This window comes from Alternaria ventricosa (genome assembly GCF_023758065.1).
Source record: "Alternaria ventricosa strain BMP 2768 chromosome Unknown scaffold_18, whole genome shotgun sequence".
Taxonomy (NCBI): Eukaryota; Fungi; Ascomycota; class Dothideomycetes; order Pleosporales; family Pleosporaceae; genus Alternaria; species Alternaria ventricosa.
The window spans coordinates 12,743-38,311 of record NW_026055698.1 but is presented as its reverse complement, the minus strand read 5'-3'; the positions used below and the strand labels follow the sequence as shown (position 1 = coordinate 38,311).

The window sequence follows — 25,569 nt, the reverse complement described above, 5'->3', positions numbered from 1 at the left end:
TTAGAAGAGTTTTCTAAGCTTAGCTAAAACTAGACTAGGTTTCTAAGATTTCTAGCTAAGAACTTTCCTAGGCGCAGCCTATTACAATACTTAGCTATACTATAACTTTTTTACTATTACTCTATATAGTTATAATATAGGCTAGTAGTTACTTCTATACGTATAGCTTAAAGTATAATATATACTGTACTGTACCTAAAAGTACTACATTACGTTAGACACGCTAAGAACAAGTTTTAGAATAACATAAAAAGCCGCTACTATAGTCGGCTTTCATGCACTCTAACCTTGGCGTTAACTTGGAAGCCCACAAATTTTGAATAATCGGTGAGCGATTCCATTCCTGGAGGATGATCTCGGGAGCAATTAATAGAGGGAAAACTAAAGCATGGCTCTTGATGGCACATCGCACTACAATATTTTTCATGCGACGTGATCCGTGGTCCTCTTGATGGAATTGGTCGAGTAGCCTGAAGATATCGCTCGTGGGAAGATCAATCTCGATAATTTTGATAGAAACGGGAAGTAGTTGCCGAAGCACTGCTAAGTTGCCTGGAAAGTGTGTTTCATTGCAACCAGGTAGCATTTGGTGCGCTAATTTCAGATGCTGCAGCTTAACGAAGTCTTTGAGCCTATCGATCGGTTCAATATTTCGCAAGCATCCATAACCGGTATGACATAGTGGTCCAATAGCCGAGCTTTTCAGTCCAGGAAGGCTTTCGTTTAGTTTACTGACGAACTTCGAGAGATTCCCAGGGTTCGTTCCGGATAGGAGGTGGAACTTCTCTGTATGGTGATAGAATGCGATGCTCAAGTCGGTAAGGAAGATACAACGCTCTAGGACTTCAAACATCGCGCTCTTTCTTTTACGACAAGATACCCAGAGTGAGTCCATATCATCTGGTAGTATCATTGTCATAGCGACATAGCACTGTACAATAAGTGATGTAATGTTGGGGGTGTCGGTGACATCTCCCGGAGATTTGAAGGAACATTTTCGGCTTACGAAGAGCGTCCGTAGCTGTGGGAGACATACAAGACGGAAGGGTAGGACATGCTCTGTCCAGTGAAGCGTTGTTAGATTCGCGAAAGCTGGCACGCTTTCGGGGTGCCAAATGGAAGATTCCCACTGGAGGGTACAAAGAGGTGGTCCGCTAGGCCCTCGCTCGTTGTGCAAGTGTAATGTGTTGATGAACATGCGCTCGACCGATGGCAACCTCAGAAGCGCAGTTTTGACAAGATCGGATTGGCCCAATCTCGCTTCGACTTTTGTCGCCTTAGTCGTGTTGGACAGGGGAATCTCGTAAAGGTCGTCCAGATCGGCAAAGACTGGTAATTCACTGACCCCTACGGCAACCTGCTTTGCTTTGTGCGCTAAGTCAGGACGCGACAGGATCGTTCGCACGAAGCTCGCAATAGGGAATACGATCTCATTTTGTTTGGCTTCTCGATCCATACCGAACTGTAGAGCACGTCCTCGACAACAGGGTGGATGGTTTTCGACACGCACGCTAGAGAAACTTGGCTGCGGGTGTTGACGCAGTTGATGATAAGAAGCTTGAGCTCGTTGGGCAAAGTTTCGAGGCGCGAGAGGCCTGGAGGATACATGGTGAGGACCTCGGGAGAGTTTGTAGTCTGTCTTTTGGTGGATGAGCGCGGAGGTACACGATCAGTTGATACGAAGGGGGTCGATTAAAGAAACGGCGGCTGACTGAATATTTGCACGTCCCACGCCAACTATGCCTAAGTAATGTGAGGCAACGCTGGCCGTACAATCATCGGTCCGTGCACTAGTGAGCACCCAGGCTCCTGCGCTAACGAAAGGGCTCTCGCTCGCCTGAGATAAACAAATCGGGAATAACCTATAATGCCTAGCTACTATTAACCCTATCCGCTTCGCCATTCGATACTAAGGCACTAAACTCTAGCAACGATACTTCGGGAATAATACCAAATCTCGAGGGTCTACTATCTAAGCTCCTGCTTTCCGTTACCTATTACCTTCGCCAGCCCGATTTTTAAAGTCTAGCATCGACATGCTAAAAGCTCTTGAGCACCGCAGAAGACATACTCTACGATGCACCCGGTATCTGGAACGACTGCATATTGGGAAGTAGATCATGGGCGCTATGGGCATGGGTGTCAGGAACCTGTGTTCCAGACGGTCAGGCAACGTCATGTGACCTGACCTAGTGCGAGTATAAGTAGATCCAGAGAATCGTTACTAAGAAGGTAACGATTCGTCTATCCTTACTAGACAATATACTATTACTCTGCCATCTCTTGCATCCCGTATTAATTAGTAGTTACTTGTCTGACAATGGGTTCTAGGATAAAGATATTGCTGATAGTTCTATAGCTAGACTACTAGATGCTAAGATCCATTTTTATGTGTAACGGCCTGTTTCCTTTAGATTCCTAGGTATGCCCCCACATACTCCGCTAGATCTAGCAATACCACCCACCATCAATCGGCGTAGCAGTGCCAGTCATGAACGACGACGCATCCGAAATAAGGAACTCGATAAGCGGCGGAATCTCCGTTTGATGTGCTTCCCTTCCCAGCGGAAGGAATGAGTAATCGACTGGCGCGCCTCGAATCTCATATGCCTTCCTCAACATGGGAGTATCAACTGGTCCCCTGTACATAGTTAGTATGTCGATGTTCATGAAAAGAATTCCGACATGCTAACTTACGGGCAGAAGCAGTTGACCCTAATCTTCTTTGGCCCCAGCTCTTTTGCTGCGCTTCTTGTCATGCCTACCACGGCATGCTTAGAGGCGCAATATGCCAACTGTTTCGGTGCGCCAATGATACCCAAGATACTGGCCGCGTTGACAATCGAGCTACCCTCATTCATGTGCGGCACCTGAGCGCGCAAACAGTTTCTCAACCCAGTAACATTCACAGCCATGACAAAGTCCCAGTCGTCATCCTCCACCTCTTCAATTCCTGCGACGGCGCCTTGTCGGCCAGTTACACCTGCGAGGTTGGCTGCACCATCCAGTTTCCCGAACTTTTCGACTGTGGCTGCGATCCAGCTTTCGACTTCGCCTCGCTTGCTCACGTCGACGACCTGGGTCATGACTTGCGAACCTGATTTCTGAAGTTCGCACTCGAGCTCTTTCAATGGCTTCTCTTGTACGTCGGCGAGCGAGAGTTTGGCACCTTTGCTGGCGAACAGGCGGGCGGTTTCGAGGCCCATGCCTGACGCAGCTCCAGTGATGACGATGACCTTATCCTTGAGAGACATGGTGACTGCTTTTTGAGAATTTCCTGGTAGACTGAAGTGTTGTAGTCAATTGGTAGATCGTGGGTGTTCAATGCTCCTTGAGCAACGCAACCACAAACGAAAGGAATTGAAGTGGCCAGCATAACTGCCGACTAGTACGCGTTTTCAGTGGGTGAGCCGACGTATCAAACCTCCGAGCCTATTGAAACCCCTCATAGCGCTTCGGACCGTTCCCACGATGGAGAAAGGAAGTCCTTTTCCGGTATAGCTCTAGAACGCTTATGTACCTAGCGGTGAGGTGCGGAGGTTATCAACTATAACCCTTGCCAATAGTTAAGCAACGATGGACACCGCAACTTCCAGCTTGAGGAGATACAGGCTGTACCGTTGTAGTGACACGATTTGATGCTATAGTATGCGGTGTTTTGTTATGGCTGTCGTACTCGTGCGAGAGTTTGGTCGGTGGTGTAGCTAGTGGCGGGGCGTAGTGTCCATGACTCGACGCGCGGCGATCTCGGAAGGACCGTTCCCTTTCCTCGGAACCCAAACTCGTAGAAATTCTTTCTATGAGTAAACCTAAGCAAAAAGAAATCAGGTGCTGGAGTATAGCCCTTCGTCGTATCTTTCGTCATGCCGCTAAGCTGAGCCGGGCGACGACGACCTCGGATGGTTTTCGAGAGGTACGAATACGAATAATTTTACCAGATAGACTCATTCTAGCTTTTTGCGGTAATGGGTAATCCCACCTCCTGATGAAGATATATGTAAATACCCATCCGTACAAACTCTGTAGCGTGAAGTGCCTGGTGCTGAGGCATTGATCACCGATATCGTGGTGATGGAATGGCTGAGCAGCAAGCGACACATTCCTAACCGTCGACTTCACGTAACAAACTCGACAGCCTGCGATATTGAACTCATACGCTGCTATATCTTCTTAAGACACATCACAGCATCTTCGCAACCCTCGAGGTCCAGCGATCCATCATGCGAGCTTCGACGACCGCAAAGATGAAGTACTACGCTGGCGTAGCATTCTTTTCGTTGCTCGTTGGAACTACGGGAGGAACTAAAGGCGCAAGTCAGTGCCGTTCATAAGATCAATGCGAAGTGCTGAACTGACTTACCAGCGAGCAAACCACCAACCTGGGTAACATACAGCCCACCACCAGTATCAAGTATCGCTACAGCGACCTCATCTTCTACGACTCCAACGCAAGAGCCGACTCCAACTTCCCCGACTGTCTTTACCAGCTCTTCTTCAGCCTGGTCAAACAGTACTTCCACTACCTCCTCGACCCTCATCTCTATATCCGGTGTAGTCATCACATCAACATCTTTTCCTAGTACCACCTTGGCGACCTTACCCTCTTCCACCCCAAGTCCCACTCCAGGTCCTCAACCGTACACCTTCTCGATCGAGATAAGCAACCAACGACAACATGTCGGCCAATGGTATGGCCGCTACATAGGCGAAGGCCTGACTGAGACGCTCAAGGATCGCTGCGACGATGACAAAACTGGTGCTGATACCTGCAAGACCAAGAAGGACAAATTTGACAACATAGAGTACTCGGACAAAGATGGTATCGTGGAACGGGGAATAGAAGTCGTTGAAGTCAACGTTGAGAGTGACTACATCCCCAGTAAAGACGAAGGAGGGGCCAAGTACAACGGAAAGTCGCTACAGAACGCCTTCATTGCTCAAATCGCAGATACCTTCCAGAAGAGTGGCGAGGACGAGAAAAACTGTTACAAGTTCGACCAAAAGTCTACAATTTGCCTCGGTTGCTCCCATATTTGTCCGTCCTTCAATGCGAGGAAGAAGATACTGAGGTGGTGTAACGCGCCCGAGTATGTTCGAGTGAGCGTCAAGGACGGAGAAGGAAAAGAAGTCGCACATATGAAGGTCGTGCTCAAGTTCACGGGTACGACAGACCAGGGGAAATTTGATTGCATGGCGATTCGAGAGACTGTCGAGAGAAGCGCTCGAGATAACCGATTGAAGGACGTGAAAGACGCGATTGATGGGAAGGAAGTCGTGGCGAACGTGAGTTGCTCAGGAGAGGAGGTAACGGGGACTTGTCCCAATGAAGAGTGCTGGTATCAGTTAGGGCCGTGTTTTAAGTAGCTTACATATATTGAGGTATAAGATATAGACTAGCAATTTTTCAACAAATTGCGTGGCACCGTGAGTCGTGAGGTGTGTGGTGCTGGTGGGAGCATTTGGTGAGGAGGCGTCGTTGGCGTTGCATGACCATGACGCAGCGCCTCCGCCGGACTCCCGAGATATAATTTCCGTGGGGCAATGGCGTCCACCACGGCATGCAATACGCGCCTGCCATACGTCCCACCGCCTTATCCATCACAGTCACACGTTCTTCTTGTCTCTGTTATTACAACCGCGCATTCGCATCCTTCAAAATAGGACGCAAACATAAAGCACACCGCCAACAGGCGCAACAGAACAAGCCGTGGCGCAACGCTGAAAAAGGTCGAAAGGGCAAAGGCAAAAGAGGCAGGATGGGACAGGACGAGTCACGGGTTGTAGACCCGAATGCGCCACCTCAGACCTTATCGGCGCGTACTCTGGAGGCTCTTGCGCAATACATCAAGGATGGGCGCGCGAAGAAGATTGTCGTAATGGTGAGTTCCAGCGCGTTGGCATGGTTAGACGCGTGCTAACATTGGGAAGACAGGCGCGGGCATAAGCACATCTGCCGGCATACCAGACTTCAGATCACCAGAAACCGGTCTATACGCCAACCTCGCTCGCCTGAATCTGCCGTACCCCGAAGCCGTCTTCGACATCGACTTCTTCCGCAAGACCCCCGAGCCGTTCTATTCTCTCGCTCAAGAACTATACCCCGGGAAGTTCAGGCCGACGATAACACATTCCTTCATAAGCTTGCTCTATCAGAAAGGGCTGCTACTGAAGCTCTTCACACAAAACATTGACTGCCTGGAGCGCGAGGCTGGAGTCCCCGGCGATAAGATAATAGAGGCACATGGCAGTTTTGCGACGTGAGTAGGCTCTCTTCTACATGCTCCAATCACTACTGATTCGAGACAGACAATGTTGCATCGACTGCAAGAAGTCGTATCCAAAGGAGCGCATGAACGAAGCCATCCAGAACAAATCGGTGCCGCGCTGCGTCGACTCATTATGTGATGGACTCGTCAAGCCCGAAATCGTCTTCTTCGGAGAACAACTGCCATCCGCATTCTTCGACAATCGAGGCCTCCCAGCACAAGCCGACCTGTGCATAGTCATGGGCACGTCGCTCAGCGTAGCTCCTTTCTCTTCGCTACCACAACTTTGCGAAGACGAGACCCCGCGACTGCTCATAAACTCAGAGAGGGTTGGCGATATGGGAACACGGCCAGACGATGTTTTGTTGCTGGAGGATTGCGATAGCGGTGTGAGAAAGTTGGCAGAGGCATGCGGGTGGACAGAAGAGCTGGGGGCGCTCTGGGCAACAACCGCGCCTGCTGAGGAACCCGTGGCACCCAAGGAGACAGTCAAGAAGAGCCACGACGAGTTGCTGGAAGATGAGGTCGACAAACTCACGCGCGACGTGGAAGAGAGTTTGAGGTTGAACCAAGCGGAACACAAATGGCTCGAGAACCACGTCGATAACAAACTGGCAAGGAAACAGGACGATGATCAGGACGGAGATCATCCTGCGATAGAATTGCAACCAACAATCGATGCGTCGTCAAGGTTGAGTCCTAGCGAGACGAAAACGGACCCTGGTGGTGGGCTAGGACATGTGTTTCCCCACATGAATAAGTCTTCGCTATAGACAACTCATAAGATGCAGGGATGTATGGGATATAGATACACGATCTCACGATCATGAATGACGATAGCGTACTATGCGAGTCAACAAGGCGACCCGTTTTAGAAGCCGCGCACTGACATGGCTGCCTAATTCCCTTATATCCGAGTCTGCACCTTCCGTCTTCCTTCACGCCTACCTCGCCCTCACTCTTCCTCGAAGAAACCAGGATGGCATCAATCACCGAACTTCCTGCTGAACTACTAGATTACATACTCGCCGATCTTGATAGCCGCGCCATCATCAACCTAGCTCAAACATGCAAGGCCCTCCACGCCGTCGCCATACCGGCAGCGTACCACACCATCACCCTCACGTGGGACAACACCTATATTAAAAAGACTTCTGGGGGATTTCAGCGTGGCATGCAAAGAAGAACCGAGAAAGCGCCTAAAATACAGTCTCTGATCCGCACACTCACGAAGAAGCCCGAATACATCCAGCTGATCAAGAGATTTGAGTTCTGCGCCAAGGGATGTGTTGAGTACAGCTACTTAGACGTTGCCGGCGTTCTTTTCCCAGACATTGAGTATGATGCGAGTGGCAAAGAGTGGGAGAACGAGATGTTCAAGGCTCATGTAAAAGAGGAAGGGTTCCAGACGTGGGGCCGTGGCTGGAAACAAGAGGCGCAGCATATGTTGATCGCACTTCTCGTCGGCACATGTCAAGCGCATTTGGAATCTTTGACTATGGAGTGGGGATTCTTCTTGGGTAACCGGTGGTTTCCTGCTATGATGAAGCATGCCATCATGAGCAACGCTGCAGCGTCGGAAGCAGATGACGGACAACCAGTATGGTTCGCGAAGCTGAAAACTGTGTGCGTCACCTTGGAAGAGACGGAGGGAGCGGCCGCAACGTGGGAGCGTAGTTTCTGGAGCGAGCAAGAGACTCTACTTCACTTTTTCTATCTGCCGGCGATAGAGTCGCTCGACCTTGTCACGTGCTCATTGAGAGAGGGCGACTATGATGACTATGGCGGACTATGGGACGAGGGGGATGGTGTGGATGGCTCATTCGAGTGGCCACTAGAGACACCTCCTCTATCGCAAACACTGACTACTCTCCGCCTTACTCCCTCTTCGATGGACCCTCTCACTATCCAGTATCTGCTCAGGCAGACGCCCAACGTCAAAGTCTTCTACTACGATTGCTGTTTGCATCCAGAGCACCCACCTCTCCGCTTGTCGATCTTGAAGGATACACTACGGCATATTGGCGACACGCTTACCGATTTGACTGTGCGCTACAGGCACTATAACAACGATGGTGCCATGGATCCCCCAACTGACGCCGTGGAACCTCTAAGAGAGGGTCTAGGCCCACTACACGATTTCCCTGTTCTCACCACTTTGACTGTGTCATTCCCCGTACTGTTTGGTATCAATAATACGCCAAACCTAGCAAAACATCTCCCTCCGACGCTCGAAACATTGACAATCACGAATGACCTTTCTGCGTATGAGGCACTCGGGATGCGCTTTGAAGACCTCAACGCCATGGCCATCTTCCGACAATACCTTGCGGGTCAAATACCAGCCTCGGATGTAGTTACGTCTCATGAGGGTGACTCTTGCAAATGGTTACAAGATCGGGAGCCGGAGTGGAAGGCCGCAACACCGCGGCTGAAGAAATTGACATATGATGTGGGAACCCAGTTATTTACGGGGTACTGGCTTGAGGACGAGCCTAGAGAGCAGCTCTTGGGATTGTGCAAGACGCAAGGCATCGAAGGCGTTGTGGTACCACAATATGACTCCCTAGGTCGAGTCGTCGAGACGGATTAATTTGTTACCATATGGCATAAGATACTCTAGTAGTTTGTTTTCTGGCGATCATCTGTCCAAACAATTAGCACGCACATCCTTCATCATCATTGTCTGGTCTTGTACCAAATATCGCACGGCTCCTCCATCAACACAAATAGCAAAACGTATACTCACAATTCGCACCCATAGCTTTCCTAAGCTTCATCGTCACAGCCTCTTCCTCCAAATCCTTCTTATCCCCTGTCTGGATCTCCACAGCATAGGTCCGGATGACCTGCTTGACCTGCCCACTCTGGAAGCTCATCTTGGCTTTGCGCATCACCTTTGTTTGGGGTCCTATAGTCGTCTCAGCAATGTAGGATATTGAGGCAGGGGATGTAACAGACCTTGCCAAACAACAAAAGCAAACTTGACGCGCTCGCTGTACTCGTCGTTTCCTAGCTTCATGCGTACGTAGGCGTATGCTGCTTCGTCGTTGCCAAGACTTTCAGTCATCTCGGCAATGTCGCCGCTGCCTGTGCCGGCGAGTTTGAGGTTATCTGATGTTGCGGATGCGTACTGAGGATGGTCAGCAGTCAAGTTCCTCACATTTTCTTACTTGTCGCTTTTGATCACGTCTCGGTGAACGAAAGCCTTCGGGCGCATTATCGGATGTACCTTCAAGATAAGCCACGTGGTCTCGGATTTGTCAGAGCGCACGTCTTCGTATGCTTGCGCGATTTCAGGATCGCTGAGGATGTCTGCGGCAGAGGGCATGATTGGGGAAGGCTTTTGCTATCGCTGAATACGGGAGGGCGATAGCAGGGGTGGGACGACTCGGAAGGGGAGTTTTGAGGAAGTTGGGATGGGGATTCAGGGTTCAGCGATGCCGCCGCACTAGTTGGAGCTAGTGCGGGGCTAGGCCGTTGTAGGAGTCGTGGACGGCCAATGGGGATGGGGAGGGTGTGGGTCTGGAATGTCGAGCTCTGGCGGGCGCAAAACCTCCTTTCTGCTCACATTTTCTGTCGACTACGCACGCATCACTGTTGGGAAGATACCGCATCTTGCTTCTGAATAACTACACAGTATAGTTTATCTACGCATCAACCGCTTCATGGGACGAGTGTCTTCAACAAACTATCAGAAGCAGGGAAGCAGACTCTGCTCGCTCCCGTGCTAGCATCAGTGTTGCTAATGCGCCTGACACTTTTCACTTAATGCAGCTCTAAGAGGAGGTATGGAACGAAGGAATTTATATTTATGTATCACTGATAGCCTTTGTCTATCAACTACCTACACCTAACACTAAAGGCCGACTCTACTGTCCAGACCTAGGGCCTTCAGTCTCAAGAGTGGCACCGGGGAAGTTGATGCCATAGTCGAACATACTCCTGCCCGCCGGCACGCCCTGGCACCCACCGCCGAGATCCTTGAGAGGCTGCAGCGCCGGCCCAAGGCGACTGTCGACGGCAGCCAAAGCAGCCTGCAGAGCAGCACCTCCAAGAAGCTTGCTCAAGAAAGACGGGGTATCCGCCTGCACAGCCTGCGCGATGAAGCAGCCCATCTTCTTGGGGTCGTTCAAGTCCTCTGCGAAGTTGATGAAGCCGCCAGTAATGTCACCCAAGTTGACACCTGAGAAACTGTTGACCTCACCAGTGTTGCCACCGACCTGGCAGTTCAACGGGTACGCGGCACATTGCTGTGCGGTCGAGACACCAATGTCTGCAAGCGTCCATGGGTCGAGCGGGTGGCGCTTGTACCAGTTGTCTGGGATGCGCTCATAGCCGTACTTGTACGTCAACGCACCGCTGGCGTCGCGCTTGTAGCTGAAGAAGTCCATGAATACATCTTGCGTCAGGAATCCGCGGGGAGCCTCAGCGCTGTGGTTCGCAAGCAAATGGTACGCGAACATGTGTGCGCCAAAGGTGAATGCAACACCAGCGTACGCGGGGCTGAAGTAGAATGGGTTGGTAGCGATGCTGTGCTTTTTGCGGTTGTTGGAGTGCTCGGCGAGGACGCGGGGCGTGATCAGACCTCCTGCGCGCTGGTTGGAAAGGTCAAAGAGCTCTTGCATGTATTGCGGGTATGAGCGGCAGTTTGAGTTCATCTCGGGTGCGAGCCAATCGCCACGGGTGATACTGGCATCGCCCTCACTCCTTAGATGGCCGTATGCGCAGATTCCTGTTTCGTTGCCAAGGAGGTCACCGACCAGTGGAGGAAGAGAACTGGTCTTGTCTGAATGGGGACCGATGCTCCAGCGGCCGGAGATGGGGTCGCCGTTGAAGAAGGCCGTTGCGGTCTCGAGGAAGATTGTGGCTGTCTTGTCGAGGCCGAAAGCTTGCCAAAGACCGGTGTTGATGCTTGCTGCATCGACAACACCGTCGCGCTGGATGTAGCCGTGGTTTGCGGCGGCGTTGAGGCCGGAGCAGGGACCGCGGATGTCTCCTTTGCCTGGGGCGCGCCACTCGTGCTCGCCAGATGTGTTGACGAGTTGGAGGGCGGGGTCGAATTGATCGAAGAGGGCGTGGTTGGGTGTGCCTGGGTATTCTGGGAATGGGATGATTTGAGGAGTCGTTTGACGCTCTTGGATGCGCTTCTCAGCGACCATACGAGCTATCTCGGGGAAAGCTGAGACCAGCAGAGCTGGCCCGGTAAGGAGCACAAGAGATGTCTTCGCGAACATTGTGGAATGCGGTGATGGAGTGTGAAGAGATGCTGATGATAGTGAGCAGATCTCGCCTATCTTATATTTCTTTGCATCCACGGCTGCAAACTAGCGCAAGTTCCCCACTGTGGAGTTAAGGGTCACTCCCAACGCTCCTCATAGCCGGTGTCTTCGGTCTCGAACGAATTCGAAGGTCTTCTCGTGGTTGATCCGCTAGTACATGGACTACTTTGTCAGTGTGCAGCCAACAGTCTCGGTGGCGACCATAATCCATTGTTTGGGGTAGTTGTAGAACCGTCCCAAGCCAGTAATCGCCCACGTCGATCTGCAAGGCTCACATGGCTGGGGTATAGTCGCCAAGACTGGAGCTACAAGCGGCAATGCGCTATCGAGGGACAACGGATGCCACCCCGTGATCAGCAGTGTAGTCAGACCCTGAGTTAGCTGCAAAATAAGTCCGGGGATGACAGAGTGCCCTCTGAAGCCCTCTTGGTTGCCTAGTTACCCCGATGTAGTAGTTGGGAGACCTTGGGCAAGGAGTCGTTGAGAACTTGCACTATTCTCTTGAGAGGCGACTGGGGATAGTGGCATGTTGGAATAGCACGACGGCGAGTCATGGTTGTCGCGGGAAGTGTAAAGTGAAGTTGCGAAGATCCCCTAGTAGTCTCCTACAGCCTCCGATTTCTCTTGACGTGGATTACAGAAGTCTTTCTTGACGCGAAATGGACTGGAGGATGCATCATCCGATGGGAAACAATTCAGTTTGCTACATCGGGTAGTTCCCGCGCGGTGCAACCCAGCGAAGATGGATGCCATCCACGACATACCCCTAGCCAACTTCTTTTTCGTTATTACCGCCCGCTTGTCCGGAGCCTGGAGATGACTTTAGTTCTTTTTCGATGGAAAAAACATCCATTGTTGGCACGCCAAAAGTGGCACTTGGCGGACAGACCCGGTGAAACTTTGCAAACTGCCTGTCAAGATGTGAATAGACTCCACGACGCAAGTCCGTTTGACCCACTGGCAACATGCGCTATAGACGGAAGGCACCGTGTGAATCTGATCAAGATGACGGAGCGGCGTGGCGTCCAGCGCAAGTGTAAAGATAAGCTCGACGAAATCGTTGTTTAGCGCGACGCTAGCGGAAACTACCCCGGGTCTCGTTCATTCCGTGGTTCAGATCGACCATCAAATTGCCCGGCTGGTGCTTAGGAAGATCCACGACTGGCACTTCTGACATACGAGAACCATGCCATTGGCTAATAGTCCCAGCAACAGCGCCCTGCGCCGGCGACCCTTACATGGCGTCGCCGTCTTCTCCAGATAATGAAGAATTAGTAATCTACCTAGGTAGTTTTCAGGGGAAAGTGTACCGGATAACCCTCAGTTGCCGAACAACTACCGAAGAAGATCTCGCCAATCAGTGGTCTTGCTTACTGCTCACCAGTAGCCATGAGTTCATCAGTGAGCTGTCTTGCATCGACTACTCGATAACCAGTCCATTTGTGGAAGTTTGTCGCGTCGCAGTGCAGTCATTTTGGCATTCCCATACGACCGAGTTCCATACCTAGATAGGTAGAGAAGCACTTTCTTCAACCTCGTCTATCCATAGGACGACGAACGTCGCAACATCCGGCAAGAACACGAGGCTCAAACTATGCGATGAGAAGGTTCGCCCATACCCATAGTCTAGGTAATTTGATGCGCGCAACATCTGCAAGTGCCGTCAGCCTCGCCACCATACCGGCCTCTTACTCTTTGAAGACTCAATCGTCACTACCCACGCATCCTCCACTAATCTCAAATACTACAAAGTGTAAACGGCACCAAGGCTTGGCAAGATGTTCGGTCCCTGATAACAGTCACCTAAAGAGACATTAGCACCAAGCGTTCGGCAGTGCATGGGGTCTATCGTCGTTGCCTGTACGTCCGTAAGACTCCCGAGGCTATGAAGCCATCCCCGCATATCTTCTCAGTACTACTAGCCCAAGAACCTCGGGAACTTCGCCGAATCTCCTCCTATGTTTACAGGACACGGAAAGGCTTTCGTGATGCGAGCCTTTTGGAAAAGTTTTTGGACTTTACTCAGTGATATTATTTGGGAGCTTCCTGGTCTTGATATACTCAATTTAGTGGTGTCTGACGGGGAGATGGCTGACTAGCTAGGAGCTCATGTAGGTCCACCTGCATCAGTGATGAAGGGGGCTTGCTGCCCGTTCGTTGGGCAGCAAAGAACAAGCAGAAAGAGCGAGTGTGACACGATCTCTGTAGACTCTCATTCTTTGATGCGCCACTTGCAACTACTCTCGCTTGTCAAATGTGCTGGTCTTAAAACGCGGGCACCACGCAACTGAGTAAGACGGTAAATAATCGCAATGCATGTGTGTTTACCACACGCTGTTGTTCAAATTGAGTAGCAGTATATTGCTGCTTGCAACTACACGAACATGTTCAAGCCCTGACCTTCATTCAATTTCATAGGTCGCACGCTTCAGGATGTTTGAGGTCTGGGCCGCTCAGTGCAGCATGCAAAGTCACCCTTAAACTGTTTTAACATGTCACCATATCGACATACGTGGTTCTAAATTAGCAAACCGACAGGAAGTTTGTGTAGGGTCTTATGTTTGCTGTCTTCTGCGACTTTAAGATAAGATGATTCGTCACTGAGGAGATCGTGCCTGTCGCCCCACCACCATGGCAGACATGACGGTACGAAACACGGCGAACCTAATCGCCAATATCAATAATGGTATCATGGTAGGCCAGAACTTCGGAAATATCAACCATGAGTCCGGATGTCATACCGATGAGCAGCGATTCGCCAAGTGTACCAAAGCGCTCTGGGTAACAGACCCTGATGTCGACCGCGATTATGTCGTGAACACCAAGGGTAGCCCCGTTACGGGCACGTGCGACTGGCTTTGGCGAGACGAAACCTTCTCGGAGTGGCTGAACGGGTCATCATCCAAGACCCTATGGATTGCGGGTGGACCTGGAAAAGGCAAAACAATGATTTCGGTTCATATCACGGCCTTGCTCGAGAAACGATGCAATGTTCGCAATCAAGTCTTCGCTTACTTCTTCTGCGACCATCGGGATACAAATCGCAATTCGGCCTGTGCAATCCTCCGCACTCTAATACATCAAATCATCGACCAAAAACGAGGTCTGCACAGCAAGGTCTACCCCTACGTTCGGGAGGATCGAAGAGCTGAGGCTACGATGCAGTCGCGCGATGCCCTTTGGCGAATCGTTACCGAGCTACTGCACGAGCAGGAGCTTGAAGGTCTGGTGTATCTGATCGACGGTCTTGATGAGTGCGACGATGGAACAGCTCGTTGGTTGGCACAGAAGCTGTCCAATCTCCATACCGATAGCCCCAACAAGTGTATGAGAAACGTGAGGATCCTCGTTGCAAGCCGGAATATTACAAGCATGAACTTTTCGTCCAAAATCGACCTAGACACTATACAAGACCCGGGCTACAACGAGAGTATCGCCAGATTCATCGATGCGCGAGTAGCTGAAATGGCAACTCAGGTGCCCGGTTGCACACGAGCGCTACAAGATCAAGTCAAACGAATCCTACAATCACGCTCTGGCAACTCGTTCCTTTGGATTGGTTGCGTAATGGACGAATTGACCATCAAAGAGACGCCTACAGAGATCGAGAGTTCAATAGCCGAGTTCCCTACCGGACTTCGCCCTCTCTATAACCGACTCCTTCATCAGGTACATCCAAACCCGCAGTATCGCTCGGAATGTATCAAACTGCTGCATTGGGTAGCACAAGCGATGAGGCCCATGAACCTAGCGGAACTAGCAGCGGTGTTGGGAATCCGCGGGTCAGAAACCATATCAGTGGAGCAGAGACTCAGTGATCGTATCACATGGTGTAGGTCTTTGCTCATCATCAGACGTACCCTCGATACTACTCACGCGCCTACGGTCGATCTGGTTCATTATTCACTAAAGGAACATCTATTTGAGTCGAGCGCGGAAGACGACGCCGAGATTCGGCTATTTTTCGGTCAAGCAGATGAAGTACACCACCAAATCGCGCACACATGCTTGGACTATCTCTACAATAATCTCTCGGATAAAGAATACTGGTTCTGCGATGATGAAGATACAAATACGCGTCTTCCTCTATTATCATACGCCACAATCTACTGGCCAACCCATGCCAGACTCATCAAAGCAGAGTCAGAAGGCCTGGCTATGGATCTGCTAGACAGCAGAGCCGATACTTTCTTCAAACAAGGTGGCATGGCATTCACCAGCTGGTGGTGGTCATCCCAAATGGTAAGAAGTCCTTCAATGAAACGGGAACTGCCTGCCCAGTTCGGTGATCCCGAAAAGGGTCCTTCCCTCAAGGAGCGGGAGACCATCCACCCAACGCATCTTTCGGCAGCTCTAGGCGTGCTGCCGTGGATGGTCTACTTCTCTACCTTTCCCGATGTACCGCGTTCAATTGTCGTAAACCTCTTCGTGAATCCAGCAGGGCAATCTCTACTGAATTATGCTGCCCACGGAGGTCACGAAAACGTGGTCATTTGGTTGTGTGATCGGGGCGCAACCGTAGACGATAGATCAGTTTTTGCCGCTGCCATTGAGGGTCATGCCGGCGTCCTGAAGGCTCTTCTTGATCGTGGAGGTCGCCCAAAAGTCAGAGCATACAATCCTTCGACTAAGAAATACGAGAATGAAACGGCACTCTGGGATGCGTGCGGTCAAGGTCTAGAAGACGTCGCGCATGTACTACTAGATGCCGGCGCTGATCCAGATGAGCTCAATCCCGCGCCACCAAATTTGATCGAGGTATGGGCAGCATTCACGCCTGCCTTTGTGGCAGCCTGCTTCGGTGGCAGCGAGCGTCTTGTGAAGACCTTGTTTTCCAGAACTAAAGACCTGCACCTTTACCTGGATTCTGGCATGAATTTAGCGATTTTATTCGGCCATGAAGCTGTGGTTCGATTTCTGTTACCAAAAATCAGTCCGGTAGTCCACCAAAGCGAGCGAGAACAGAGATTTCTGTCTCTGGCCATGCAATATGGAGTGTCTTCATCCATCCTCGAGCTCTTATTGAACTCTTTTGGTTGGGGCGCAGACTTGGTGGTTAGATTGGGCAGCGACGGTTTCTGGGTCGAGAACCATGAGATTCTCCAGATGTTGCTTAAGAGAGAAGTTGACATGACCATGTCTCTTCATATTGCGGCTAAACACGGTTCCCTTCGGGCTGCGAAGTTGCTTATCGCAAATGGAGTAGAAATCAACGGCACCGACGAACAAGGAAAGACACCGCTCATCGTCGCAGCTGAGAGCGGGTTTGCAGAGGTTTTAGAGCTGCTACTGAAGAACGGGGCATCCGCCGAGATTGCGGATCGGGATGGCAATGATGCTCGTATGAGTGCTGAGGCCAAAGGGCATGCACATGTAGTTCGCGTCATTGATGAATGCGCTGTCAAGATGGAGAAGTAACTCGTAGCGCTGCCAACTTCGCCATGTCGCTTTCGACCGAAATCACTTAACGTATGTTTTAGTATGACTTCCTCCTTTTAGGCTTGATACTTGGATGGGGGAGCCACTTACCAACGGTGATCATGTGCTGATAACGCGGTTTGCTAGATTCATGTGATGACCTGCGCTGAGATCTATAACTAGAAGAATCATAACCTTGCACTCCTGCGATATCAATCGTCTTAGCATATTCCAGCATGGCAGAAGCAGCCGGACTTACTCTTGGTGCTCTTGGCATTGCTGCACTCTTCAATAACGCCCTTGAATGCTTTCAGTATGTTCGTGTAGCCAAAGACTTTGGCCAAGACTTCGAGACATACCGCATCAGGCTCCATCTATCCGAGATTCGGCTCTCTCACTGGGGCAGCGTTGTCGGTGTTACAGACACGGACAATGAGACACCTCTTCATTGCTCTCCGGGTGAGCAAGAGATCGCGCAACGGACGCTTCGGCAGATCATCAAGCTATTCCAGGCAACAGAGGATAAGGCCAAAAGCTTGGAGAGAAGATCATCGGAGCCTGAACTCAGCGATCGCATGAGGAAGTTGTGTGATAATATGAACAAGCTGGCTCTGGGCAGAACGAACAAAGCATCCAAGGCGAAGGACGGTTTGTACACCAAAACGAAATGGGCGCTGTTCTCTCGCGAGGGTTTTATCAAGCTCGTTGAATCTATTACCAACTTAGTCAACGAGCTCATAGCCGCTTTTCCAGATGGTATCAAGAAGAATAGGGAGCGATTGTGCAACGAAGACGTAGAGGAGCTTGTTGCGAATGAACCGGAAGTCTCAACTCTGCTGAAGGACGCTTTGGGCGAGGATGACGAACAGATGCAAAGCGCATTACAAAAGGCTGCTGCTGCGACGCATCAGAATACCACTACGTTCTCTGGTTCTGGTGAGAACAAAGGGCTGCAACTAGGTCAGAATTTTGGTTCGATGACGAACACTTTTGGTAGTTAAGGCGCACAGAGGGAAAGAACGATAGGAAATACCATGTCGTTTGTCAAATATTGCCATTTGACCACAGCTGGGTTGGTGTTGTCGTTGTGAAAGTCTCGAGCGCGTCAGGTGCGTTCTCTCCCGGCATGACGTCGCGTGCCATCGGAACTGAGCCCCACAACGTTCCGAGAAATTTTGGCTTTCACCAGTCATCACTCTAATGCCCACTCGCCATCCCCGCATCCCAAATGTCAAACCCACGAATAATTCACTCCATATCGCTTCCATACGTTCTTTGGTGCAAGTCGCTGCATCAGAGCCCCGCCGCGTCCCGATTACCACGCTGAGGAGATCAATTAACTCCTTCACGCCCACCGCCAAACTTTACGAGCCGATTACTGCGACCGCCCCAACTAAGTACAATATCTCCGTCGTAACGATGCCTGAAACTAGCGTTCGGCGCGTGGATCCTCAAAAACTGGGGAAAATCACGTTCAAGAAGTCAGAGGACTTGATCGACGAATGGGACATAAAATACGACCACACAGAGGGCGAGGCTAATGCCGGAACACTGAAGCAAGCAGCGGAGGAGCTTGTGAATACGAACACCCCGGTCGCCTTTCCAACAGAGACCGTATACGGACTTGGCGCGGATGCGACAAGAAGCGCGGCGGTCAAGGAGATCTTCGCGAGCAAAGGACGACCAGCCGACAACCCTTTGATTGTCCATATACATTCGTTGCCTCAGCTGCGAGCGCTGCTTTTGGGCAAACTAGACGTCGTAGGAGACGGGAAGGATGTTGGAAAGGACCCCATACCGGATATCTACAGGCCGGTGATTGAGCGCTTCTGGCCTGGACCGCTTACTATCATTCTACCGGCCCCTGAGAATTCGATCCTCGCACCAGAGGTGACAGCAGGTCTTCCGACTTTTGGCGCACGGATGCCGCGTTCTATCATCGCCTTGTCCTTGTTACGGCTATGCGGTCGCCCACTCGCCGCACCATCCGCAAATGCGTCCACACGACCTTCGCCCACCGCTGCGGAACACGTTTACGACGACTTGAACGGCAAGCTAAATCTGATAATCGATGGCGGGCCATGCGAAGTGGGAGTTGAAAGCACAGTCATAGACGGACTATCGAGCCCACCTGCGATACTGCGACCGGGTGGCGTCACTGTGGAACAACTACGGCAATGCCCGGGATGGGAGAATGTAGTTGTCGGATACAAGGATAAGCAAGCGGAAGACTCGAGTAAACCACGCGCGCCTGGAATGAAATACAGACACTATAGTCCGAAGGCATCGGTTCTTCTGTTCGAGGCAGGCGCGAGTCAACCTACATCGGACGAGCTCAAGAGCAAGAGGCGCATTGGTGTCATTCGGACCAAGAGTTGGGATAAGGTGTTGGGTTTGGGTGCCGAGAAGGTGAAGACATCGGATACGAATGGACCAGGAATTTGCGCTTCACCAGATACGGCCGCTTCTCTGGACGCCAACGACTCGCCGTCGCGCCTTTCGAACCTTCTGCGATCTGTCACCCAGCACCAAATACCGCACGCCGACCACTACATTGTGAAGCCCGAGGCAGTCCAGGTTTGGGAGATCAATCTTGGCGCGAAGACTGAGGATGTTGCCAGAGGCCTATTTTCAGCACTAAGAGAGCTCGACAAGAAAGGCGTCGAGGTCATATATGTGGAGGGAATCGACGATAAAACAGGTGACGATATTGCCGCTGCGGTCATGAACCGACTCAGAAAAGCGGCAGAGATCAGGACATGAATGGGAGATGAACATGGCGCACATCTTGATTGAATGAGCACGCTTCCAATCCTCACAACCTTGACGCTTCACTGCTGATTGTCGGTATCGATATTCGACCACAAAAGATATGTTGACACGTCGATGAACAACTCAGTGATGCATTTAGCGAGTGTGGATATCTGTTCGCGATAAAACGACACTCCGACACCTCTCCTTTGCGACATACATCGATCCTCTTACTATTTTGCAAATATATTAGCGCCGCTACCATGTCCACTCGCAATATGTATCTCGGCCTTGTTGCACTATTAGCCAGCTGCGCTCTAGGAGGTCCCAACGACGAGACCAGCAATCAAACATCTACGACAACCGATCAGCTGCCCCCAACAAGCAGTTCCACCGCGCACATTAAGGTTACTGTAACGACCACAACCACACTACCTTCTATGCCGCCTCATGAGACTGGCAACTATACCTCCGGATTCGCCGTCCCACCACCACCAGGCTCAGTGACGGCACCGTCCGATGGACCTGACTACAGTAAACCCACTAGCACAGCGGTTACTCTGATATGCCCCCATCCCACTGAACCATGCATTATCGACGGTATTCCACTATGGCCTTCTGGTACCACTTCTCTCGTTCTACCGTCCTTTACATATGATCCTTTACCGACCTCCATGGCTTCTGGATCTCTTCCAGGTGCAGATAGTACGATGGTGACTGATACACTTGCCACGTCTGCCAGCCCAACCATTCCAATGGTTAAAAGTACTACTTGCTCCCACACCATGTCGCATACCCTACCTGAAAATTCTAGCTCTGGCATTCCCTGGATACCCGAATTGCCTTGGATAACGCGCTGGGAAACCTTGAGCATACCGTCAGGAAGCCTCCCTGCTTTCTCGGTATTGAGCAGTACCGCATCTGGAATACCAGCGACACCATTCGCAATACCGATTATCTCTGGGTCAAATACTTCCGAATTCTACTGGCCTACAAGGAGCGCGATAGCTACCAATAGCTCAGATACTTCGTCAGCATCGATAACTCCACCTAACGTAAGTACTATAACCACCGCTTCCGCAATTCTCTCTACATCCTCCACCACATCAGCTCACTCACGTTACAAGGCCAAGTCAGCCCAAGCTTCCGAAGCTAAAGTACCCGTGAAAGTTCGAGACACAGCATCAAGGGCACGCAACATCAGCGCTATGCATTCTGCCATCCTCACTCTGAAGAGCAAGTACATCGACGCATCAGATTTCAGAGGTATGGATAACGCAACACCTTCTGCGGGACGAGATGAAGAGAGCAGGGCGACTAAGAGGAGGATAAACTACTGGACCCGCTTCTTCGCTGTTGCGGAACCTGTGAGACGGGTGGTGAAAGACTGTTTGGCCTGCGATCAAGAGGGGGAGGTTACTTGCTTGCCTGGCGCAAAGTATACATGGTGTACGGATGGGTGTGCTGTGACACTGAAAATGGGCTGTGATATGGTCTGCAAAGAGGGTGTCATACGTAAGGAAGGAAAGCATTGCGTACGATGAGGGTATTCCTAGATATACTGTTGTATTGTAATGACCATGTCCTCACTTCTTGGGAAGCAGCAAAAGTCTTGCACGTGTCTACACCCACACGTTCCTTCCACACAACTGCGTGAAGGTTTGCCACCCATCGTCAAGCTTTCAGGGTCTTCACGCCGACGTTTCACCACGACAACGTCAACCCGAAGAACCCAAAGTCAACCGACTTAGCAGTCTGCGCAATGAACTGTTGCCACCAGCGTTTCGGAACTCACTGGCTTTCGGCGAACCGCTGTTTGTCTTGAAACACCTTGCGATAGTGAACCACATGTTCGACTGCCGTCTCGGAGCGACATGATGCGATCGGTCCCAGTCCTTGGAATTCCAAAGAGGCTAAGTTACCATACCGGTACAGGTGCCTGACGATCGACACTGTACGTCACCTGCAGGGCAGTGCATCCTAGCCGACCAGCCACCTTGGATGATCTGGGACACGCAGTTTCACGACACTTCGGGGCTTACCATCGTACACATGCAGAGAAGCCCTGCATCACGGCTTGTTCAGCTCGTAAGTTTGTGCCAAAGACCGTGTGCTCTGCGATCTACCGATATCACGTGCGCACCTGGGCACTGTCAGATTCTGGACCACAGAATCCAGGCCACCCACGCACCACGCCCGGGTCGTTGCTTCCGATGCCGAACCGTGCCCACGATCCAGAACTGTCGGAGTGAGTGGAGATCATTACGTGTACTCGCGACCTCGCGACGAGCTATAATATCGTAACCTCGTCGTTATTCCCAGCCCCAAGGTTTTCAGAACGACAAACAATGGCCAACGTAGACACATGTCATGCCCAGCTGTTGGGAGATGAAGTTTGACACACCGGGCGCAGAGCGCATGCGTTAGGCTGCGCAAGCCCAGCAGCGCTTATGCAGGAACCTCCTTCCTATCGATAGGTTATATCGATAGCGCAGGGCTGGTTGACAGTCGCCTCGACTCAACTCGTATTGGATGCGTGTTAGTGTGCCAGCGAATGAGGTGCTTCACCGTGGAGAATCGATTCTCTTGTTGCTGGCACAAAATCGGGGAGGCAGATCTCGAGCGCAATGTCTTCAGGCGCATATGAGGGGAGTTCTCGTTGTGATCGTGTGACGTCGGTGGAAGCGTCACAGCTGCGTTATCTGTTCATCGGCAGACAGAAGAAAACAAAGACGTTCGGAGCCCGATAGAGGGAGGGATATGTCGGTAATTGTGACAAGGACCAGCCTAGCGGAGCGCTTTCGCGTGCGTACCACGTTGTCGTTGTGGTTGACGTGGGTGTAAGGTCACCGTTGATGCGACCCGACACCTTGTCCATGAACACCGGAAATAATCTTATCGTGACTTGTGAATCTGTCGACGCTTCAGAGCACTGCGAACATAACAATGGATAACAGTAGTGTGCTAAGCTGAGCTGAAGTGCATGAGCAAGGGAGCCGGCTGAGTACGAGGTCGCGCGCGGAGGGCCTGCCGTGCCACATCGGTTGGTATTTTTGCATCGGACCGCCTCAGTGTTGACTCGTCGATACGAGAAAGCCTCGTCAGCATCGCATACGCCCTCTCGGCACACCTCCAGTCCTGAGCCCCTTTGGGTCGCGAGCCCAAACACGGTTAACCGCTCAACAAACAGGACGATGGTCGCCGGGATGAGGGCCTCGTCATCGCTCGATAGAACTGGTCAGACTCCCGCAGAGGCGATCACACTTTCGGAAATGAGAGCGTCTGCGTCTAGAATACTCGATCAACCCGCGCGGTCTTTGCGCCCGGCCCCACCCCTTTGGATTCCGCGAGTACCAAGGCTTGTGAAGGATCTGTGGTCCTGTCACTATGTGGGACCAACGCACAGCGACCGCCGTCGACGACATTCACGTGGGCGACGTGTCTGACACTCTGACAGGATGACTTTCACATCTATCGATAGAGCAGCTCGCAGACGCAAAAAGCAGATCTGACACCGAAACCGACGCAAACGGTATACGGCCCCTGCTGGCATGCGTGCGTGAGCGGGTGTACCTGAATGTGGCGGCTACGTGAAACGCACGGCGCCATGCGGTAGCTAATCAAGACGGACCACGACCTTAGCGGCTCAGGCCTCTTCTGAGCTGTGAATGGCCACATGGGTTATTTCCACCTGAACCCCTGGCTTACCCGCTTGCGCAGAGCCTGAAGGTGTGAAAGGTTCTAGCCAGGCGCATGTGCGAAAGGATCGAGCGCCCGGATTCCCCGCGAAAAATATATCAAGTTGAAAATCACCCGCCCTCTCCGTTCTTTTTGTCACATCCTGATCCTCAGACTCACACCAAACACGGTCGTTGCCTGTCCACTCCTTTGAGCATTTCTGCTCGGTACATTCTCTTGTCGCTCTCTGACTACCACGTTCATTGTTCGACTGTCCAACGATTTCGCGCTCAGGTTAGCCGCACACTGCTTTTACTCATCGATACCCTACAAGCAAAGCGTAACGCACATCCTTAACCTGCAATCTACAACGAACATCGACATGTCTGCCTCTGTCAAGTTCACCGGCCTTTTGGCCCTCGCCTCCGCTGTTGCGGCTGTTCCCCACTACCAGCACGAGAAGTTCCACCACAGGGCTGCTTACCCTGTCAACGGATGGGGTAACTCAAACACCACTGCCATGGCTCAGGCTACCGGTACTGGTGCCTACCCTGGTGAACAGACTACCACCATCGACACCACTTCGACCTCCACCTACACTCAGTACGAGACCGTCTACCAGAAGCCTTCCGGTCTTGCGGGAGGCAACAAGCAGGTCGAGGCCGCTGATGCTTCGACTGGTGTCTGTGGCGCAACCGTCACTGTGACTGCTTCCGAGAAGGTCACTGTCACCGTCACTCCCGGAGGCGGTGCTGCTGTGCCCACCTCATCTGCCGCTGGCAATGGATACGGAGTCCCTTCTTCAGTCATGCCCGTCGCTGAGTCAAGCTCCACGGCCGCTGAGTACCCTGCCGCTCCTCCTGCCGACAAGCCCACCTCCTCGGCTACCATGAGCACGGTCGAGACCCCCGTAGCTGAGGCCACCACCTCTCCCGCTGCCGAGTACCCCGCCGCTCCTCCTGCTGCTTCGTCTTCCAAGGCTGAGTACCCTGCCGTTCCTGAGGCCCCCACCTCCAAGACCCCTGAGATCACCGCATCCGCTCCCCAGAAGCCCGTCGAGTCGGCCACCTCTGTCGCCTCTTCTTCTGCTGCTCCTTCGCCCACTGCTGGCAACAGCTACAGCGGCGTCAAGCGCGGTCTCGCCTACAACGAGGCCCACCTCTGCACCACCTTCGGCAGCAAGTTCGGCTTCGGTTACAACTGGGGCCAGGTTGAGAGCAACGACATCGGCACCTCCTTCGTCCCCATGATGCACGGTCCCAGCAAGTCCTCTGCCGACGAGTGGCTCGCCAACGTCGACACAGCCGTCAAGAAGGGATCCACCGCCGTCATGGGATTCAACGAGTGCGACCACACCTCGCAGTGCAACCTGAGCCCCGAAGCCGCCTGCACCGCCTGGAAGGAATACATGAACCCCGTCAAGGCCGCCCACCCCGAGATCACCATTGTCGGACCCTCCGTTACCAACGGTAAGTTTCGGCTATACGAATTGCATGTGAGACACATACTGACTTGACTGAAAAGGCCCTGCCCCGATGGGATTGGACTGGCTCAGCCGCTTCAACGACTGCTGCCCCGACGCGCACGTCGACGCAACAAACATCCACTTCTACGACATCTACGACGAGCAGACCATCGACCGCTTCCAAGCCCAAGTCGAAAAGGCCGCGTCCATGGGTAACAAGAAGGTCTGGGTCACAGAGTTCGGTCTCAACCCCGGCAGCGCCTCTGAGGAGCAGGCCGCGGCCTTCCTCAAGCAAGCCATGGCGTACCTCGACGGCTCCGACGATGTCCAGGGTTACTCCTGGTTCATGGTCGGCGACGGTGAGAACCAGCTTAACTCTGGTAGCGGCCTCTCGGCTGTTGGCAAGGTCTACGCTGGGGCTGCTTAAGTGCCTAACTTCCTCTTTCTGTCTCTTCTTTTCGATACCATGAGACGGATGGGTTAGGCGTTTTTGTGTGTGGTTAAAAGACTTCTAGATGTTTGTTGTACGTGTGTATATTTTTGGGTATATCCTTGGGATCAGGCTTTGTTCTCTGGGGAAATTCATGGGCATAGAACGAACGTATGCGCACTCTGATGCAAAACGATCGCTTCAGCATATTGCTTTTTTGTTTAACTTCTAGTTACAGGCGTGTTTGAGGGGGTGTGGTGGATTGGTGTAGCGATGTAT

The 25,569-nt window shown here is 51.9% G+C and overlaps 9 protein-coding genes across 9 annotated transcripts; 6 read left to right on the top strand and 3 right to left on the bottom strand.

Moving 5' to 3' along the window:
* Positions 1–2,448: 2,448 nt before the first annotated feature.
* Positions 2,449–3,254, bottom strand: J4E93_008713 (uncharacterized protein; the record flags this gene model as incomplete). Its single annotated transcript, XM_049346611.1, has 2 exons — positions 2,449–2,641; positions 2,698–3,254. 2 exons carry the CDS (start codon positions 3,252–3,254, stop codon positions 2,449–2,451), a joined length of 750 nt encoding a protein of 249 aa, XP_049196031.1.
* A 990-nt stretch (positions 3,255–4,244) lies between these two features.
* J4E93_008712 (uncharacterized protein) lies at positions 4,245–7,039 on the top strand (the record flags this gene model as incomplete). The annotated part of the gene is made up of 6 exons (XM_049346610.1): positions 4,245–4,318; positions 4,364–4,549; positions 4,617–5,161; positions 5,662–5,879; positions 5,929–6,257; positions 6,307–7,039. 6 exons carry the CDS (start codon positions 4,245–4,247, stop codon positions 7,037–7,039), a joined length of 2,085 nt encoding a protein of 694 aa, XP_049196030.1.
* A 206-nt stretch (positions 7,040–7,245) lies between these two features.
* On the top strand, positions 7,246–8,859 carry J4E93_008711 (uncharacterized protein; the record flags this gene model as incomplete). Its single annotated transcript, XM_049346609.1, has 1 exon — positions 7,246–8,859. The coding sequence occupies one exon, from the start codon at positions 7,246–7,248 to the stop codon at positions 8,857–8,859; it is 1,614 nt and encodes a 537-aa protein (XP_049196029.1).
* Positions 8,860–8,885: 26 nt separating this feature from the next.
* Positions 8,886–9,597, bottom strand: J4E93_008710 (uncharacterized protein; the record flags this gene model as incomplete). Its single annotated transcript, XM_049346608.1, has 4 exons — positions 8,886–8,911; positions 9,016–9,177; positions 9,228–9,399; positions 9,499–9,597. 4 exons carry the CDS (start codon positions 9,595–9,597, stop codon positions 8,886–8,888), a joined length of 459 nt encoding a protein of 152 aa, XP_049196028.1.
* Positions 9,598–10,138: 541 nt separating this feature from the next.
* J4E93_008709 (uncharacterized protein) lies at positions 10,139–11,503 on the bottom strand (the record flags this gene model as incomplete). The annotated part of the gene is made up of 1 exon (XM_049346607.1): positions 10,139–11,503. One exon carries the CDS (start codon positions 11,501–11,503, stop codon positions 10,139–10,141), a length of 1,365 nt encoding a protein of 454 aa, XP_049196027.1.
* A 2,685-nt stretch (positions 11,504–14,188) lies between these two features.
* Positions 14,189–16,966, top strand: J4E93_008708 (uncharacterized protein; the record flags this gene model as incomplete). Its single annotated transcript, XM_049346606.1, has 3 exons — positions 14,189–15,217; positions 15,461–16,306; positions 16,655–16,966. The coding sequence occupies 3 exons, from the start codon at positions 14,189–14,191 to the stop codon at positions 16,964–16,966; spliced, it is 2,187 nt and encodes a 728-aa protein (XP_049196026.1).
* A 236-nt stretch (positions 16,967–17,202) lies between these two features.
* Positions 17,203–17,967, top strand: J4E93_008707 (uncharacterized protein; the record flags this gene model as incomplete). Its single annotated transcript, XM_049346605.1, has 1 exon — positions 17,203–17,967. One exon carries the CDS (start codon positions 17,203–17,205, stop codon positions 17,965–17,967), a length of 765 nt encoding a protein of 254 aa, XP_049196025.1.
* A 199-nt stretch (positions 17,968–18,166) lies between these two features.
* J4E93_008706 (uncharacterized protein) lies at positions 18,167–19,729 on the top strand (the record flags this gene model as incomplete). The annotated part of the gene is made up of 1 exon (XM_049346604.1): positions 18,167–19,729. One exon carries the CDS (start codon positions 18,167–18,169, stop codon positions 19,727–19,729), a length of 1,563 nt encoding a protein of 520 aa, XP_049196024.1.
* A 4,048-nt stretch (positions 19,730–23,777) lies between these two features.
* On the top strand, positions 23,778–25,287 carry J4E93_008705 (uncharacterized protein; the record flags this gene model as incomplete). Its single annotated transcript, XM_049346603.1, has 2 exons — positions 23,778–24,864; positions 24,920–25,287. 2 exons carry the CDS (start codon positions 23,778–23,780, stop codon positions 25,285–25,287), a joined length of 1,455 nt encoding a protein of 484 aa, XP_049196023.1.
* Between the last annotated feature and the right edge of the window lie 282 nt (positions 25,288–25,569).